General features: G+C 31.9%; 1 protein-coding gene across 1 annotated transcript in view; it reads right to left on the bottom strand.

The window, feature by feature from the left end:
• Positions 1 to 21,277, bottom strand: part of LOC129798320 (hemicentin-2) — a 127,857-nt gene that overhangs the window by 64,121 nt on the left and 42,459 nt on the right. The window contains exon 2 of the mRNA XM_055841427.1: positions 12,815 to 12,947. Within this exon, the coding sequence (XP_055697402.1) occupies positions 12,815 to 12,947 (133 nt within the window). The remainder of the gene's footprint in view (positions 1 to 12,814; positions 12,948 to 21,277) is intronic.

The raw sequence follows: 21,277 nt of genomic DNA, 5'->3' as shown, positions 1-21,277 counted from the left end.
AGTATTTGAGTTTCCCATTAACACTTTATGGAGCAATGGATTAGGGTACCATGTGGTAATTTGGGCCACTTTTTAGCACTTTCATGTTTCAAACAGCTTAACGACTTCTCAAATTTTTTTTTCATTGTTTATACAAATATATATGTACCTTATTCTATCCAGAATAAGATCTTGATCGAAAAATGGTGAAAAATAAATTATTTTTTATACAAAATAGCAAAAAATGTAAAGAAGTAAGATTAGTATATTTCGGAACAGTTGGGTATTTCTTGACAAGAAAAAGTCGCTATTATGCATAATAACGTAAAATGCATAACCGATCCTGATTATTTAATTCTAAGTAGAAGGTCTAAACTTCACTCCTTCATAAAAATTTTGTTTAAATTTCACTTGTAAAGTGACTTAAATCGAAAAAAAACTAAGGACTGTTTGTGTTGATATCTGCAAAATTGACCACACTAAAGGTTTTTGTAAAAAGTGGAATGTGACACTCACAATTCAAGCGTTTCACGGTTTAAAATAAATAAAATTTCAGAAGCTTTATGTTTATCTCATACGTAAAGAGCTTAATATTTCATATAAAACTTAAAAATAATTAGAAAAGAAATATTTGTAGGATTTTTGATGTGTCCCAAAATACCCATGTTATGTCCCGAAAAGCACCTTTTCCAGAAAGACCACACGTTACCCTATTGGTGATTTATATAAAAAAAGCTTTAAAGGAAAAATAATATAGTATAGCAAAAAATAAAAGTCTTTATTGGCCAGCAGGGTCACTAGCGACCCATTGATCCTCAAAGGGTTCATTCATAAATCCGGTAATTTAAAAATTTGTCATTTTTTAGCTTGAATATTTATCAATAGTAAATAGTTATAGACTTGCAAAAAATATCCTAGATTCTTTCAACCTTCTATTTTGCAATTCCGTACTAATATTAGAAATAAATATAGTCAAGTGTGCTAATCCGGGCGCTTCGCTATCTGGATCGTATTATGACTAATCCACTTAAAATAATATTAGGTGAGATTCTTAACAATCTCACCTACTATAATCCTAACAAAATCTCATGTCCTCCGATCGCGCTCAAACTTTGCCAGAATGTGTTTTGACACTTCCTGATCACGAATATATGGATGGCTAAAAACCGTTCCCGTCCGTCCGTCCGTCCGGCCGCTCTTTGGAGCTTAATAGCTCCTAAACTAAAAGAGATATCGACTTGCGGTTTTCGGCAAAGGTTATATATCGTATAAAAATTGCAACTTGGTGCATTGACCCCCCACCCCCCACCCCTCCTTCCGCCATTTTGAAGACCCCCCTTTTTTGTTTTCTCAATAGCTCCGCCCCTATGGCATCGATCGGGCTCAAATTTTAGAATGTTATAGCTGGGCCTTAGGGCTTTCCATCAATACCAAACTTAAGGTCCCCCGACCCCCCTGACCCGAGCTATAAGGGTCCAAAAAAAATTCTTAAAATGGCCATAACTCCGGTTCTAATTGTCAGAATTTAAAAAGTGAGGGCTTTTTGGAAAGCTCTCGTAAAATGCCACTTTCCCTTCTAACATCGCAAATTCATAAAACCACCGCTAGGGGCGCTATTATTAAAAAGAAAATTTTTAAATCTTAAAAGTTAAATAACTCAAAAATTCCTTATGCATCGGGCTGAAATTTTAGTATGTTGTAGCCGTTGATTATACCTATCAAACAAAAAAAACCTTAAGTCGATCCATAACCCCTGACCCGAGCTATAAGGGGTCAAATTTCGAATATTGACCGGCCTCTATCTCCGGTTCTAATTAACATAGCGACCTAAATTTTACCTTTTTGGTCTCGTCTCGATGAGCACTTTCAGATGGAAGTTCAAAAAGTCCCCATAGGTGGCGCTGCGATAGCGTCAAAATTCATCGAAATTCAAAGTAATTTTTCTCAAAAACGGCATTGTGCAAGTTAATGAAATTTTAGTATGTTGTAGCCCAGTCTAGGACGTTTCCAAAACGGTGCGTAAGTACGCTGTGGTTTCAATAGAACCGGAGATATGAGGGGTCAAAGTTCACGAAATTCAAAAAATCATATCTCCGGTTCTATGTAACCGATTTTGATGAATGAGGGCTTAAACGAAAGATCTCACCAAATGCTACAACTTCCAGAATATTTGAACTTCGTGGGACAAACACCAGGGGCGCCACAGTCGAAAACCAATTTCAATATCACATAACCTCAATTATCTCGACTGTCGCTAAACCGATTTTGATGATTACTTCGACATAATTGTAGAGGACATTTGTCTCTACATTTCGTCCATACATCATTTTCCGCTCAGACTACGCTATCACTCCGATTTTGCCGTTTAAGTGTGAAAAAATTGATTTTTCTCATAATAACGCTTTGAAATCACTCAGATGCCAATTTGACTGCCTCTACTCCACCAAGACACTTAAAATAGGGTTTTAAATGGAAAGTCCCACAAAATACAACAATTCTTTGATATAGTTGAAGTTCAACAAATGAACACTTGGGGCACTCTGGATGAAAAAAAAAGTTAAGAAACAAAAAGCCTCGCTTATCTTGGCTTCTGAGTAATCGATGCGGTCATGTTCTATAGGAAAATTATAGAGAACATTCTGGTCTACATTTCACCCATATATCACTTTTGTGCCAGTTCATCCAAATCCTTGATATTTTGGTTTAAATACAAAATTTGTATAATTTCACGAATTTGATTCAAGATAACTGAATGGCGACTCACAATTTCAGCTCTAAATCGAATTTGCATGCACTCCGAGTTAGCTCACGTTAAGAATCTCACCTACATAAGCCGGTTAGGATTATCTGTCCCTTTTTATTTTTATTTCCGTAATTTATTCACTACAGTAACATAATATAATCTATTCAAGTTTGAGAAAAAGCAAAAATAATATTTTTATTTATTAAATAAATGAGTGTAATCGACTCATTTCAATCTTGTGCCAGCTGGGTTCTTCATTAAAAATTTTCTAGCAGTAATATTTTCGCTAATGCCAGCTCGTTGATTGAAAACTATTGTTTTTTCCTTGTGAAGAAAGTTATTTTAAATCCAAATGTTTAATTAAAATTACGTTTCTGAATGAAACAGTGAATAATTCTATAGATTTAGAAGAAGTAAAAAATAATTTCATCAGTCCAAAAACAAGCGTTTAAGTAGCACTCTTCGGAAAACGATCCGGTTACCCCACCTTACTATAACTTTAAGTAGTCAGGAAAAAATATTTTCTCTAGGGATACCGGTGTTCCAATCGTCCTTAAAGGGTTAAGGACTAATGCGATACCGGTGTCCCAGAAACGAAAATGGTTTTTCTTAGAGGACAAAATATAGTAAAACATTCTTTTGTTCTTGGGCCAGTAGTGTCCCACTTTTCCTTAAAAGGTTAAGGACGAAATGTGCATCATGACTACCTCTAAAACATATTCGAAAATAAAAAAATTCTGGTGCCGTTTTCGAAATACCAAAAAACATGGTTTTGGAGGGAAAGGAGCAGAGCGGGGGCCCGTAAGTAAAAAAGACTGTCCTAGATGATGTTGTCTTACGGGCGGGGGAGGGGGGTCGTCGAAGACCAGAAGTCAATATCTCTTACCGGCTGGCCTCTGACTCAAAGCTTTCTAGTCAAAAGTTTTCGAACAACTGAAAACAGATTTTTGAAAAATATTTAAGAAAGACACATGAAATCAAAGATCAAATTAAAGTTTAAAATTAGGCCACACCATTTTTGTGGCACTTTGGATAACAAAATTAAATATTTTTAAAAGTTGTAGATGAAATAGGAAATTAATTAAATAGGTTATTAGTCACTCAGAAGCCACGCTTTATTATGTAAATTGGTTTTGCCTAAACAATATAATTATAACATGAAGAGGTAGGACTAAATTAAATAATTGAATTATCTGATTTATTTGAGAAGAAATGTTTAGATAATTACTTCTTAAATTTTCTAAAACATTTTTAAAAGTTGAGTTTTTTATGGACATTTTAATAAAGAAAATTATTCTTTTATATGTGGTTTGAAACCTTTTTTATATGTTTTAAAGAAGAAGCTCTTTCGTGAACTGAAAGTTTGCTTGACATCAAGAAAACTTTTCCTTGATGAACATGCGGGGAAATTGATCAAAAAGTGTGGAAAATGCTCTCTTGTGACCTCTACACACTAGAGAAATTTATGTCCATATTGAAGAGTTTCTAATTCTAGTTTGTAAAGGCCATTAGAGTCTTAAAAATTCACCAAAAAATTTAATACTATACCGATATTCATTATTATTTAGATTTAGAGGTTAGATGTGGAAAGCTTGAGGATTCCCAAAGAACGTGCTTTTCTAAATACATCATTGCAGCGCTCTTTAAAAAAGTTGATTGAAAGCTTCCATAAAGTCCTCCCCAAAAAGTGTTTTTAAGCTTCTAATATTGGATTTTATCCAACGTTTCACCATGAATCCATTTATATTCCAAATTGAATGATTTTGATTTTTTTTTGAGAGCTTATAAGATTCAACACAAGATCTTTAAAGTCAGTAAAGACGTCTTTCTGCGATGAAAATACCTTGGTAAGCTAAATCTTAGTGTTCTTCAATTATTTCACCCCTCCTTGACCTTTCTTCTTCGCTACACTCTTGTACTGATGCGATCGAACCGATTGAACATAGGGTTTAAAAAGGCTAATTATTTGATTCTAGCGTAAATAAGGTATCGGTTATACAAGCTTGTGATATTCTCTAGGTTTATAGTATATTACAAGATCTTTCGTTTACGCAGTTAATAAACAAATTAAAATGATTTGAAATTAATTTATAACCGTTTAAATACAATTTTTTGGGTCTATCCCTAGTGTATGAGGCAGAATAAATCTGAAAACAAAATTTCACCCTATTTTGCAATTGTGGAGTAGCGATAACTTTAGTTCTAAAATCACTGAAAAATCGATATTAAATCTTTATTGAAAGGTAAAGTTAATATGCCACACCGTTTTCTCAAGAAGCATTCGTGCTACGGAGAAAAAGCCAAATCAAGGGAGAGATTATTGTAGAAATAAAATGTATATCACTTCCGTACGATACTTCACTACGTGCATATCATTTCATATCACATTATATCTGCTTTTTGAGTTGAACTACCTGGAAAATCATTTCAAAAATGATTTTTGTTGAGATTGTTCAGATAAAATCTGAATTTCATTTTTTCTACATATGACTCACAATTTTTTGAATATAAATAAATTAACATATATTATAGTGAAAGTATAACTATTTTAATCACAGAAATATCAACCATAGGAATAGGTAGTCGAAATCTAGACATGTGCACTGTAAAATTCTTAGAAGCCTTTTTTAACACATATCCACAAAAAAATAAAATCATGTATTCATGCTCGATATCATACGTGTTTCTAAAGTTTTGACTCAATTCAACGAGTTTGGATTGTCAACTTCAACTGCAAAAGTTGAGTTTGTGAAGAATCTCAACAAAGTGTTGGAATTTGATGGAAAAGCGGATTTTATAGTCAAGTGTCCATGGAGTATTGCATTGCAAGTTAGTGATTACTTCGCATAGTTGGAACGCAATAGGGGATCTACTGAGGAATTAAAAGCAATAGAATTGAACAAAAGCTTGTCACAGCCACAAAATAAATGTACATCTAATGGAGATTTCGTATCAGTTGCACTTCTATGTTAATCTCTATTTGTGGTATTTATAGCATGTCGCAGATTCAATAAAAGCTACATGGATAACATGAAAAACATACACACTTGTACATGTACACGGAAACTGATTGTGATAATTTCACAACAAAAAGTCGAATTTGAACAATCTGTACCAGAGGACAAGCTTTTATCGTCGCTTATTTATTGATAAAAATTGATGTTAATACCCCAAAAGCTGATTTTTTGTTAAACGTACCAAACATTGGTTAAACTTATAATGAATACATATATTACATTGTATTATTCGTCATACGTATTTCAGTATTAACTGAGTTAGTTTAAGCTAAAGGCCTGTACACGTACACATTTGTGAGCAATTTTCGTCAAAAATTGCTTTTTTGGCAGAATTTTGACGTTTTTACATACACTCCCAAGGGGCATTTGATATCCAAATAATGTATGTCTCAAATGTAACCAACATATTTTCAACGTAATCGAGCTATTTCTTAAAAATATAATGTATGAACGCAATTCATGTAAATTATATGAAAATTATGTGCGTTGAATGCCAGTATAATAATTTAACTAAAAATTGTATAGAAAGTATCAGTTATTTTCTATTAATACATATAATACATTTTGTTTGATAAATTCCAGTTAAAATATTGTTATTTTCCTCATAATATTTCATAATATTTTTCCTCATAATATTTTCCTCATAATATAATCTATTTTTGAGTGAAAATGTATAAAACTATGTCAAATATTTCTAAAGTATATTTATCTTATACATTCATGCCATTATGTTCACATAATGTCGTGAAATTGTGTGAACATCATGTTCTGATATATTTTAGTTACATTTGTTCCATAAAAGACACAAGTTATATACAACTTGTCTTCTTTTTGTATGACGCTGCCAGATTGTCAAATTCTGCTTTGTTTACTAAGCAGAAGTTCATCTGCGAGTGAAAATTTGTGAAAAAAAGTGATGTCTGACATTAATTAGAGTCCTGAAGTGCGCCAGCGTATGCAGAAAAATCGAGTATATAGATGGAAGGGATTAAATTTTACAAAGTAAGTGCAAATGATGGAAAAATAGTGAATTAACACTTCGTTTGTGATAGCTAATATTTTCACCCTTTAATTGCAGTGTAACGCAAGTACAAGCGTTAGGACAGCTTCAAGATCATTTGTCGTGAAATCAAATTGCAGAATCAGAGCTCAGAATGCAGAAAAAGTTCATCAAAAGCATAATTTTTCAGTTTTTTGATATTTTTGCTGTGTAGTGATATTAATGATGTAAGAAGTCTACAATATAAATATAATATACGACATCTTGTAAACATAATCACTAAAATATATAAAGGTGTTTTATTTTCTGCTTTTCTTACTTATTCGGGTTACAAGGTCTTGATTTTATTTTATCGGAACAAAAAGAAAATTATGGCGTGGAAAAATAAAGAAAATTGGCGACGCCAACTCAAATTAATGGAAAAATGTTGCACAAAACATTGCAGTGCATTAATATTTGTCCAGATTAGTGTTTAAAGGGATGTATTCTATCAATACACCCAGTAAAAATTTGAGAACCATAAGTTTTTTGAATGATGTAATGTAAAATGCAATAAATTTATTCAATTTTGTTTTATTTAATTTATCAGCTTTCCCTTAAGAATTTCAAGTCGGGAATGAAATTTTGTTCACTAATATTTAATCCTCTAACGGAAAACAGTTATTGCATTAAACTTTCATACGCGATAAAAGTGCACAAGGCACAGAAAATGTGACTGAATCGTTGAGGATAAATAATTATTCATTTGAGGAAAATATTTGAGCAAGTCTTAAAAGAAAATGGACAAGAAATAAAAGTTCTTCAGTCGATAGTTATAACATTGGTATTACAGAGTGATTATATTTTATTTAGTCATAATCAATACATTTTACCGTACAGGATGACTTGATTAGGTATAAAATAAAAAATTGTTATATTTGGGTATAAAAATTCCCCATTCAGCCGAATATGGGCCTCTTTTATACGGTTATATAGGAGAAATTTATAAAGTCTTCGCCATAATTTTCATATAGATATCAGACATCTCTACTCATTTATGGCGATAAATGCTCCTTGGGCTAGTGCAAGCGATCGCTTAAAAAAACAAATTTTTACTACTCGATCTCTACGGAGAAAGCAGTATATACAATCCCTCGGTTTTTTTCAACTCCCCCCCCCAAATTTCCACCTTCCACCCCCACTTTTCTTAACAAATCTTCACATTTCAGACGATTTCTGTGAAATGTCATCACGCTATTTGCCCGTCTGTTCATCTGTCCATTCGGCTGTCATTAGCTCTAGAGGCCAAACGGTTAGAGATAGAGACTTGGGACCTTCGGGGGACCCCCCCCATAAGTCGATCCAAGGATCGTTAACATACCCCTCATTTTCCCCCCACCCCTCCCCTTCCCTTCCAAAATTATGTTTTTCTGGGATTGCTCGAAAACGCGTCGTGCGATTTTTTTTATTTTTGGATATGTTTTAGAGATTATCCAGGCGAACATTTCGTCCATATACGAAAATACCGGTGAATCATTCCTAATAACGGTTTTTCAAGCTCAATAGTTAAAAAGACACTAGAGAGCGCATTTATCAAGCAAATGGGGTCATGTTTGGAGTCTTTGGAAAGGCCATGGAATTTCCGACAAAACTAAATCGATTCCAATCGGTTTTGAATAGGTAATGAACCGGTTCATAATCGATAAAAAAATTTTATCTGAAAATCAATCCTATTACTTTTAAAACTATTTTGGATGATCTTTTGAGAGATTTATGAATCAGTTCAAATTGGTTGAGAACCGGTAAACGGGAAATGATGCGAAAGTACTTTTGCAGTATAGCATCTAAGTCACGAGTTCGAGCATTTCGCAAAGCCTGTGATGCTTTGCCATTCCTTTTGATTAAAATTACTTCCCATGCATAGAGATCTTAAGATTTTTCCATAAATCAGTCACGCAACATTTTTTTGTTTTTATAATAATTTTTCTGAAGTTTAATTGCTCTCTTATGACCCCTACACACTAGAGAAATTTATGTCCATTTTGAAACAAATTCCGTACGCTCATGTAGGAAAAACTCTTCAATATGGACAAAAATTTCTCTAGTGTGTAGAGGCCATTAGACTTCATAATATAATGTTTGTTTTTTTTTTTCAACGTAAATTTTTAGGTCTTTTATTTGCTTCACAGTCTTCGTTTTTACTTAAATCTTGCTCTGACAAAACTTGCATTAAAATTTTACCTTTCTCAAACTTTCAATCGAAAGAATAGTCTCGAATCTACAAGATCCCAATAGGTGTACGGTAGAGTAGGTCACAACAAAGAAATAACAAATAGATTCTGATTCTGCTTCTAAATTTAGAAAACAGTTCAACTAGTATTTCAAGGTTCATTTCAAACCTATTTTTACTGACTAAATTTACATTTTTATTTATCAATAATGAAAACAATTTCTAAGTGTTAAGTGATTCAAATTGACAGATTACACATTTTAAGGCATTTTACGAATAAATTGTAGATTTAAGGAATGAATTAAGATTTTACACATAAAAAAATATTTTGTAAAAATGTTCGTGAATGTTTGTGAATTCCTATAGAGGAGTTCCGAAATGCTCGTGAATCGTATAACCCACAAACAAGTTCGTAAAAGTTTGCACTTTTTTCACAATAATTGTTCGTAACATAATCACTTGACGAGCATCTTTTGTACGTTTACAAACATTTGTTCGTAAATGTTCGTAAACACACAAAAAAAATGTTCGTAGAATTTTGTCATTTGTTCACAAATATTCGTAAAATATTCGTCAGGCAAACAAAAATTTACAAAAAAAATGAAAAAAAAAACTTTTACGAACATTCTTTGTGTGTTTAAGAACATTTACGAATAAATGTTTGTAAAAGTACAAAAAATGCTCGTCAAGTGATCCTGTTAAGAACAATGTTAGTAAAAAAGTATAAACTTTCACGAACTTGTTTGTGGGTTATACGATTTACGAACATTTCGGAACTCCCCTACAGGAATTCACAAACATTTACGAACATTTTTACAAAATATTTTTTTCTGTGTATTGTAAAAAATTAATACAAGGGCAAAAGCATATTGGTAATTTTTATATACTTTCCGTCAAACCGGTAATGTAAGATTTATTTGTTATTTTTGCTATAAATTGTTATATCTTTTGATGTGGCTATAATTACATTTGATTTTTTGTTATTAAAAGTTAACATAATATTACTGAAAACAGATTGATCATTTTTTTGAAACATTCATAAAGTTGAAGCTTTTTGTAAAATATGAATTTTTAATTTTAATACAATTTTAATTCTAAAAGGTTTAAGCAGTTTAAATGTATAGGAAACCAGGGATATTTAGAACAGGGGTAATTTGAGACAAGGCGTTTTTTTCATTGATTATCAAATTAAATGGAATTAAAGCAATACGCAATGATAAAGAGTATTAAAATGTATCTTGATTAAAAGTATTAGTTTTATTATTTATATTTTACAAATAATTCCTCAAAAATTGATCAAATTAGTATATAATATATGTATATGTTTGGTGCCTCGGTTTTTACTCTTTGTATTCAGTAGTAACTAGAAATGATGAATTTCTTGCTTTATTATTATCTTTTAGAGAATTTTGGGAAAATATATTTATACATTTTGTAGAGATCATGCTCCTTTTTTAATTTAAACATTTTAAGTACCAAGACTGCACACGGGGATTTTTAGATCGCTTGGAAGGTGATGAATGGGACACAGAATTTCGAAAAAATCATAGGTAGAGCGCATATCGTTTACCTGTAGAAATAAAAGTAAAAATAGTAATTTTACATTGTTTTTTAGTGTCTAAATATGCGGAATATATTGAAAACGTAAGAAGTGTCTTTTGTCGGAGACGGCTGTTACAGCAGCTTTAATGAAAGTGATGTGAAGTTTGTAAACTACCAGAAAGATCACAAAGTTTTCCGGATGATGCATGCCATTGGACAAACGTCTCTGGGAAGACGACTTAGGGGACTTAGAGTGTAATCTATGGATATGATTGTTCCCTAGGAAGTACTTGAACCGGGCTGAAGCTCCTTCTCGCCAGAAATACCAAATTATGTTAGAAAAAAATTGCGTCCTGATCATCCCCTTACTTGTCCCAAGGTACCCCGTTTCGGGGATATTAAGAATAGAACTACAGTTTAAACATTTTTTCTTCTCCTAAAAAGCACTATTTCATGAATTCTATCGAATCCTTTTATTGAAATAAATTCCTACTAATGGACAATAAAAAATTCCAAAACAGTTTCTTTACTCTTTGAAAAAAATAGCTTCAAAACCGAAACATGAAAAAGTGTCCTAAATATCTCCGGTCTCCCCTACTGTCAAAACTTTATTTGCTCTCTAGGGAATCTTAAATTTAGTTATTTCAACAAATCTTTTCCCTTTGTGCATAGTCCACTCAGGTTTGGATTTTACCGGGATGTAGAATAGTAAACACCTCGAGGGTTACTGAAAAAACTTCACATTTTTAAGCATTATTAAAGGATGGAACACTTTTTCCATGGCGCTTTATTGTTTTTTCAACAGGGAATGTTAGACTTTTTCCGCTTTGGAAAACATATCAATAGTAAATGTGTTTTTCTTTCCATGAATTTTCACTGTACTTTTTCTGAGGTTATAGTATTTTTTATGTAATTTTCCACCTATCTACACCATTGGTAAAAAAAAATTTAATCACAGAATCTCATTAATCTGAACATTTTTCTGCATTGTGTTCACTTTCATAACAGATTTCCAGGATGTTGTATTCTCTGCGGGAAAAAGAATGAACAGGATGTCAAAGGAACATGGTTGGAAAATTCTGACTATTTATTGGAATGTGCTTTCTCGCCTAAAGCGATATTTCCTCTAAATGGGTCAAAAGTAGATTAAAATGCAGTCTGATAATATGATTCGCTACTTGTTTAATTTTTTTTGAGGTCACAGATTTACTTTTCTCAACTGTTTAAAGTTCTCTTCAAATCACAGAGATTTTCTTTTTGATAATATATTTCTTTTATCTTTTTATTTATTTATACGAAATATTCGAAGCCAATGTATGTGCGAAGCCTGAAATATTTCCCCTATAATTAAATTGCTTTTTTTTATTTTTCGAAAATCGTGGGTTTTATTAGGGGAAAGTGATCTGCCTTTGAATGCAGCTGCATTTGAACATTAATTTTTTTGTCTTATTTCTCAAAGCAAAAATTTTATTTTGGTAATCGGTAGTTAATAGAAAATAGTTAGTTGTATTGACTATAGTTTAGAGAATAGAGTTTTTGCTCTGGAAAATAAAAGAAAAATTGAAATATTCAAAGGCAGGCCACTTTCCTCTACTAATTTAGCGAGTGTTTTTGATAAAAATAAATTTAAAAATATTATATAAAATGAAATATTAAATTTTCCAATGTCGGTATGTTGTAAAGAAATATTTTTAAATAATGTTGGATTTTAATTGAAGTGAATTAAATTAAATAAAGAAGGTAAATATATGTATTTCTTTTTACAAACTAAACAAGTAATGAAAGGTAAATTGGGGAAGTAACGTAACGTACAAACATTTTGAATTCAAGATTATATTAAATTTGAATTGCCAATTTAAACAGACCTCTTTACTTAAATGCGTAAAGTAGTCTGAAAACTTATAGTAAATCAAACACAAAATATTCATTAAAGTTTGCATTTGAGATATTTATTTTCTTTCAAACACAGAGAAACTTTAGGTCTGGGTAGTCTAGTTATTTATCTGAGTTCTATGAGATAGCAAATGAAATATTTTCCCTTTGAAATATCTCGTGGAATGTTAATTCATCACTGTGATTATTTATTTAGTAGAATTTGTACATAATCAAGTAAAGTTCTGGGATGTCGGCTAAAAAAAAATATAAACCATGGCTTTTTTTGCTTTCATTGTAGTGGGTTAAATTAAAACCATCGAGAGTATTGCGCATAAATTTGCTCTCCATAAACAAACATCAAAATGATTAATGCAGGAAGGTTCAAAATCATCTGCATCTCATTGAGTATTCACAGGGCGGTAATCAAATGCACCACTGACATACATTACCTATAGATGGGAATCCCGGTTGAGTCCTTAAACCACAACACAAGCTTCGCGGAATCCCGGAGTGTTGATGGTGTTACGTCACAGGGCAATTCGGCATCATGATCCACGGCTGCCCACACAAGTCGGGTGGGAACTGCAAAGGACAGAGAGGACAATTTGCCATTTAATTTATTATTTAGTGTCATGTATGACAACATTATTAGGGACATTTTGGCTAAAGGATGTAGGAGATGATGTTATTTTGCCTCAATTGAGCGCTAATGGTTAACAAATGATGCTTGACTCAACCCAATAAGTGTGCAATTTTTAACCCTCTATTGACTGAAACTTAAACCATAAAGTTAAAGTTATAAACTGAAAACAAAACACAATGGGAAAATGACAGTCTTATAGGATAAAATTTGGAAATTAGCCCAGCACTGAAAGTCGCATCAATCAATTAGAAAAGTCAGATACCTACCTTAACCTAACGGTGTTTTCTTTAATATGCGAAAAAAAAGTTCTAAAACAATGTTTTCTAGGATAATTATGATCCAATAAAGTCGAAAAAACCATCCATTCTTCATTATCTCTTTTAGTTTAGGCGCTAGGTGAGAAAATATAAAATTTTTTTGAAACTCTTCTAGCTTCTAAAATTCACATTTTTAGTTTTTTCAAATTTCTTAAATAAAATATACAAAGTAGAATGACATATCTTTCAGTAAAAAATAAATTTATTTTAGTCAGACAACTTTAAATCGGTATTTTTATGGAAAGTTTCTGAAAAGTTTTCTGAAAAGTTTAATAAGCAAAACTCACTGTTTTATAAGAAATTTGTGCTAAATCCTTACAATAAAACATGGTATTACCATTAAAAGTACCTTACTTTCGTCCCTGGGAGTCCTTTTTATTGACGAATTGGCAAATAATGTTTCCTGAATTACTCATCCTCTACGTAATAGCAAGTATTGTTAAGCCAAGCTCCTTAAAGCCCTTTATTAGAACGATTTTATTACTTAAAATCGTATGGCCTCTATCAATCAAAAATTCTAGTTATTAAATAAAATTTTCTTACTGTTGAAGGCTTTAATTTGAAGGAAAAGACTTTGATCATTTTATTATCAATATAAACAATTTCTTATAAAAGAACGGTTCTAGTAATATTAAAAAATAAAAATACCTATTCAAATTTCCCCCCTATTTGTACCATAAATTCGAATTATCGATTGGTGTTCACGCACGCAGAAGAGTGAGTGCGGGTCACTATGATAAAAATGATCCTTGGGCAGACCTTTACTTGGCATAATAAAACTAGGTTTGTTGGACCAACCCCACACCCACACCACCCCCTTTGAAAAAATACCTATTTAAATTTCCACCACTGTATTACCGAGAACACTATAGCACTTTTAAATAAATAAAACATTTATCGTCGCTGTAAATGTGATTTTTGTGAAGACCCCGCCTCCAGGCGATCTTACCCGTTAGAGGGTTAAAACTGGACAAGAAAATCAATTATTTTAATTTTCCATCAAAAGTTATTAGTTTTCTTACGATTAAAATTTTTTTTGACAATTCTGAAAAGCAAAAGCTATTATTTTATAATCAAAGAAAGACTTTTAATAAGTATTTAACGTAATGTATAGATGAGAGTCATAACCTTTACGAAAATTACCGGGAAATATCGCCTTTTCTGTTCTTTTCCTGAACTAAAAAAAAACATAAAATAAAAAAACAAGATAAATAAAGGTATGGTAAAGCATCCTAGGCTTGGCGAAATGCTCGAAATTGTCAAAAATATTTTCGCATCTATTACCGTTTACCAGTTCTCAACCGATTTGTACAGATTAATGAATCACTCAAGAGGTCCCATAAAATAGCTTAGAAGTAGAAGCAATAAAATTGGTTTTCGGATACAAATTAGTTACCGGTTATGACACGGGGCATTACTAATTCACAACAGATGTGAACCGATTTGTAAATCACTCTAAACATTGCCCAAAATATCTTAAGAACAATATAATGGGATTTCAAATAAAAATTAATTTTCGGTTATGAATCGATTAATGGCAAGAAAACAAACGAGCAGTAAAAAATTCAAAATGGTCAGTAAAATGTTAAAAATGAGCAGTAAAAGATCTAATTATGGTCAGTAAGGAAATTAAATCTTTACAAAAATGGACCTAATTTATATCGACGGCTCCATTCCATACTATGCTACGTCGACTTAGCCTTTTATTACTCCGAGAGATATGTTATTCCTGGGACCGAGATCTACAACTGGTGAAAAATTGGTGGTCATCCGACGTCCGGGTAACGAGATATTCCATTTTTTTTGAAAAACAAATTACACAGGTCGTATAGGAAATCACCAACTTCAAATGGCTCTCCTGAAATGTTGTCATTCTGAGATAGCATAGTATGGAATGGAAGCGTCGATATATTTAACATTTAAAATTGTTGCAGATAGAATAAAAAGCCCTTTATTTTCCCTTTGCCAAAATTTGGACAATAGTATAACTGTTTCAATTTTTTTATTATTAATCAATTTTAACTTTTTACTGCTCATTTATACAATGCCCCGATTAATTACCGTTTAGAAATTACCGGATTAGAATAGGTTTAGGCTTGTCCAAATTTTCAAGACCTTTCCAATGAGCACAAATATGATACTATTTGATGAAGAAATGCAGTTTCTAGAGCCTTTTGAACCTTTTACCTTGAAAATTAGTTATTAGGAACGATTCAGCGATATTATCGTATATGAACTAATGTCCGCCTATAGCAGTAAAATAACCAATCTTAACGAAGCGGAAAAAAATCATTTTATTTTCTCTTAGGTGTGCTTCTTTCATATTCACGCATCTATATTTTTCCATTCGTATAGGGCAAAGCCTGGATATTCCAGACGCGGGTAATTTGAAACGCGGTGAATTAATCATTGATTATTTAAATAAATGTGAAAAAACACTAGTCGAGTTATTTTAATAAAGTCTATGCTGATGAGTTTGCTAAACGTCAGTCAGTATACAAAATTTCAAGATAGTTTTTCGAGTTTTGGAAATATTGCTTTAATAAAAACGTATCTCAAACATGTCAGCTCTTCTCTACTAATAAATCTGTTTTGTTAATTAAAACAGAATTTTGTTAATTATGCTCTACATGCATATCTACATACCGGCTCAGACAACAATGGATTTTCGTTAAAATTTTCCCAATATTTTTGTACACACCGTATACTCATTTTTCGCATCAATTCGCAAGCCATGTTTTTTTTTTATATGGATTTTAAAATCGTTAAAAATACTAACTGATTGGGAGTTGGAAAGTGTGGTAATAGCTGGAGTATTTTCTGACAGTTTTGTTTTTTGTATTTATGGCTTTCATTTCAAATAACCTAACCAAGAACAAGGAGATAGCTGTGCAAAACGGTTCAAGGAGAAATTAAACAGGGCAACATCTCTTCTGGATCAGTATCAGGATCAGCATCAGGATTTGGATTCAGAGGCTTCACACATACCTTGGTTTCGAACACTTCATATTTTTCCTATATTACTTTAATGAGTTTGATCTATCGCAATATATTCTTATACCTAGTCTTAAGTAATACATTTCTTGAAAAAAATAGGTCAGTTTCAAAAAAGGAATGTGGAAAAGCTATGGAGTGTTCGAAGGTAGAGTGTGTGCGAAGCCTAAAGCCGTCTTCAACAGTTAATTTAAAGTGTTCCACGTTTTTTCATTCTGTATTTTTTCTTGTTTCAGATAACCTGTCCAAACACAGAAAACATAAAAGACGAAGGGATAGGTCCCGAATAAAATTTCGAACACCAAAATTCCGAAAACCAAAATTTCGGCTCAGAAATTGGGCCAACATCATTCGCTTTGTGTCTGCATTCATTGTAAACGACAGGGCGATTACAATGAATGTAGGCACAAAGCAAATGTAATTAGCAAAGTTACCGCTCCAACCCAGGAAGACAAATAGTGTACCATTTTTTTTAAGAATCTTTTTGAGTCTTTATTTTCTTTTTCTCGTTTCAGATAATCTGTTCAGAGACTCAGAACTAGAGAAACCCTGTAAAAAACCTGAATGCCTAAATTCTGAAAACCAAAATCCCGAATTTGTGAAAGTGTTCTACGACCAGGATTACAACCGAACTCTGTTTGATTTCTCTTGAATCAACTCTGTTTGATTTCGACCTTTTCAGGATTTTAACCATTAAGTATTTTGGTTTTCGGAATTTCGGCTTCCGGCCATTTTGGTTACCACCGGCAATGTAGTTTATTAATAAATAGGGTAGAGTCAGTACTTTTCGCCACCATTAAGCTTTAGGGGCCTCGTAAGGTGCGATATTTTTGTCAGACTAAAATTAATTTTTGTATAAAGATACTTTGAAGCAATATCTATCTATATATCTAGGATACGTCTCGAGAATTTTAGAGAATCTCATTGCAAAATATGCATTTTCCCCAATTGTTCTTGTTTCAGTACTTTTCGCTACCTGTTTTAAAACGAATTTCAATTAATTAAGAGACGTAATAACGTATTGGGATATTAGAACAGAACATATTATGAATGTTAAAATGCTACTTATTCTTAAATGCCTTAAATTAGTTGTTTTACATTAGGTGGCGAAAAAGTGCTTACATGGCGAAAAGGGCTAACTCTACCCTAAATCTACATATTGTATTAGTTTTCCTCTAAGTCTTAATTATCATTAAAGATTAAGGACGGGCATCATTTTTCATTTAAGGTGTTCCAAGTTCATGATTTTTCTAATTTTGTTCGTCGGTCACAAAAATTTGACGATGTTATAATATCGTTCGAGATGCATTGGTAAAAAGGAGAGATGTCGCAGGAAAAGGCTTTCAAGATTCGCACATATTCTCTTTTCGTACACTTCATATCTTTCCCATGTTCTTTTAATGAATCGGATCTAATTTTTTTTCGAAATTTCATGTCTTAGGATAAACTATTAAAATGTATTACTACTAGGTCAGATTCACTAAGGGAACATGGAAAGATATGAAATATTTGAAGCCAGAAAATATGCGAAGCTTTTAAAGCCTTCCCCTATGCAGATTATTTATAAAACTAAAGATTTTAAATTACAACAAAGAGTTCAAAGAAAAAGCACAGTGCAACCATTTCGCCCAGTTTTGCTTCTTTTCAAGTATTATTACTAACTTCAAATTATTACGCGTACTAGTGTAGGGTTTAAGCGTTCAAAGCTATAATACTGTAATTAGGCAAAACTTTAATATTCTTTTGCAACGCTCATTTAAATAATTTAGTAAGTACATAATCTAGCTGAAAGCAGCGTTGAAATTCAAATCTAAAATATCCCAACTTACAAAAAAATAAAATTGACTTTTTAATCGTTCTTAAATTGTACTTTTAATACACTTTTAAACCCACTCTTGAACACTTTTATGGTCTTTTGAGTGCCATGTACAAAATCAGAAGCATTTTTATTTAACGAGTTGCTTATGGAATGTGGAACACAATTTACTGAAGGATTAAAGGTCTCTGTTAACGTACATAAAGTTGTAGGGGTTTTAGGAAAGCTTATGGATGATTTAATCCACAAAAGCAAAGATAATGCAATTATTTAAATAAGTAGATATGCAAGTTGCAATACTGAAATAAATACAAAAATAAGGTTTTTATGTGAAAAGGTAATCTCATATATGGGACGTTTAGATATAAACGTTTACTATTTACATGTAAACTGATATAAGAGAAGCTCGAAAAAGTTCTTGAATAAATAGCTGGGGGATAATTTTTCTTTCGTAAAACTTTTAGAAAACACTTTATACTCCTAGTAGTGGGGGAGTTAAATTAGATATTTTCCATTCCTTTTAAAAATTTAAAAATTTTAATAAATGTGCAATGCATTATTAATACGAAAACTTATGCATTTTAAAATATAAGTAATAAATAATAAGTAATAGGTAATAGTTTATAAGTAATAAATAATAAGTATAGTGGGACCTCGATAGAGTCAACCTCCGATAGAGTCAATCTCCAATAGAGTCAACAGCTTTTTTTTACTCTACGGACTCCGATAGAGTCAACTTTTCCTTTACTATTGAACTAATTATATTGTATGACTTTTTCAGAATTAAAATCAGTGTTTTGGTGTATCTTGATATATTTGGTGTATTTTGATGTATGTAACGTTTTTGACACAAGAAAAACAATATGATAAAATTCGTATATTAACCGAGTAATCAATTTTCGACAAAATAATTTTCTTTTCGTGATTTTAAGCGTTTTGACCGATTGAAAGTTCTCTTGTCTTTTCTCTCTTGTCTCAAGATTTTTTGATTAAGCCCTATGATCCCGTATGAAGTGATTTCCTTCAATCACAATAAAAAACTATTTTGGCGCTAAAGCGGGAGGGTTAGGGAGGAAATGAGGGTCATAATAATAACCCCCAGGTTGACTTATTAGGGGGTCATCTGAAGACTCCAAGTAGATATCTCTAACCATTTAGCGCCCATATTTCAGAACAAGAAGAAAATGAGAAAATTTGGTTTTATTGCTCTTTTTGTGAAGCTTAAAGCAATAGTTATGTCATAACGAAAAGAACAACTATCAATCTTTTCTTTTATACAATAAAAGTTTAAAATAAATTATAATTAAAAACGTTAATTGCATCAGAATTTTCAACAATTAAATATCTACCGGACCTCTTCTAAAAAAGTTAAAAAAGAAATCTTTAAGACACCATTTCCTTATCTTAACATCGTGGATGGACCTCCAATATTATTACATGGATAGTAATTTTCACTGAAGATACTTACTAATACTAAAAACATTCTGTGAAATCCTTCCTTAATCTTCAACTTTTGCCCAAACATACGACTTTTGTGGATCAAAGGGTGTAGAATTTATGGGTTAATTAAACAAAATATTCTACTAGGGGAAAGTACTATGGTAAAACTAGTAGGGGAAAGTACTCTCCCTTCGAACGTTCATGCCTTCGAATAATGTTAATTTTCTTTAAGTTTTCTTAAGAGCCTTAAACATTTCTATTAAATATTAGTTAGCTTATTATTAATTATTGATAATTATGTGACAATCATGTGGAAATCTCTTAGGAAAAGTGAGAGAAATTCACATTATTCGAAGGCATGAACGTTCGAAGGGAGAGTACTTTCCCCTACTCTCCCATCGAACGTTCATGCCTTCGAATAATATGAATTTTCTTTTAATTTTCCGAAGAGACTTACACATTTCTATTAAATATTATTTGGCTGATCATCAATTGTTGATGATTCCGTGATAATTCAGTGTAAATCTCTTACGAAAAACAAAAGAAATTCACATTATTCGAAGGCACGAACTTTCGAAGGGAGATTACTTTCCCTTATTGTGTTGAATTTATCAATTATCTAAAATAACCCTTTATATCAAAATTTCACATTTTAATTGATTTTTTTCGGACTCCGATAGAGTCACCGAATCCAATGGATTCAACAGGCTTGAAAATAATTAGTTGACTCTATCGAGGTCCCACTGTATTTAACTAACTATTTGAATACTATTTGAATTTATATATTAATGACTTGAGAGTGACTAAAACGCCTCTATATTTTGGACATATTTTAGAGGTTGCCTAGGCGAACATTTCAACCTTATACGAAAATATCGTTGAACCGGTTGAACTATTTCTAGTACCGATTTTTCAAGGTCAAAAGTTAGAAAGGCTTTATGGAACATATTTTTCAACCAAAGCGGGTCGTGTTTGGGCTCCTTGAAAAGGTTTTGTAATTTTTAACAATTCTGAAGCAGTTCCAATTGATTGTGAGCTGGTATTGAACAGACTATGAACCAATAAGCAATTTTATTCCGGAGGTCATGATGTTTAGAGTAATTTTCAGATCAGTTCATATCGATTATTTAATTTTTTTTTAAATTTTAAATGATTATTATTTAATAATAAATACTTTGGTTTTTCTGGTATTTTCCTGTTATTGTATTGTATTTTTCTGCGTATGTAATACTGAAGCATTGCACAAACTTGGGATAAAAAATCATATAGGGGGAAATAGGGCTACTTTGAGCTGTGGGGCTACATTGTTATACGATATTTTCGCATATTTCTCAAGAAAACTGTGTTTTAAAATGATGTAATTTGAATAGACAAAACAATTGTGGATCTAAATAAATTAATTGTGAGAACCAACTTGATTTAGAAATAAGCGAAAAAGTCATATAACAATCCAGCCCCACAGCTCAAAGTAGCCCCACCCCCCCCTAGCGCCTATTCTCAATATTGTGAGCTGATGTACCATTGACAGTGATAAATCGAATACTACCCTTTGATAGGTGCTGAAATATTTTATCGCCATACAGATTTAAATGAAAAGAAATATATGAAAATTATTAGATAAAAATATGTATTGGATAAATTAGACGTAAACAGATATAAGTATGAAGATATGTAGGGGAGGGTGGAAACAGTTTCATGGCAT

The sequence above is a fragment of the Phlebotomus papatasi genome, chromosome 1 (assembly GCF_024763615.1).
Source record: "Phlebotomus papatasi isolate M1 chromosome 1, Ppap_2.1, whole genome shotgun sequence".
Classification (NCBI taxonomy): domain Eukaryota; kingdom Metazoa; phylum Arthropoda; class Insecta; order Diptera; family Psychodidae; genus Phlebotomus; species Phlebotomus papatasi.
The sequence above is the reverse complement of the archived record's forward strand: the minus strand, read 5'-3'. Positions and strand labels throughout refer to the sequence as shown.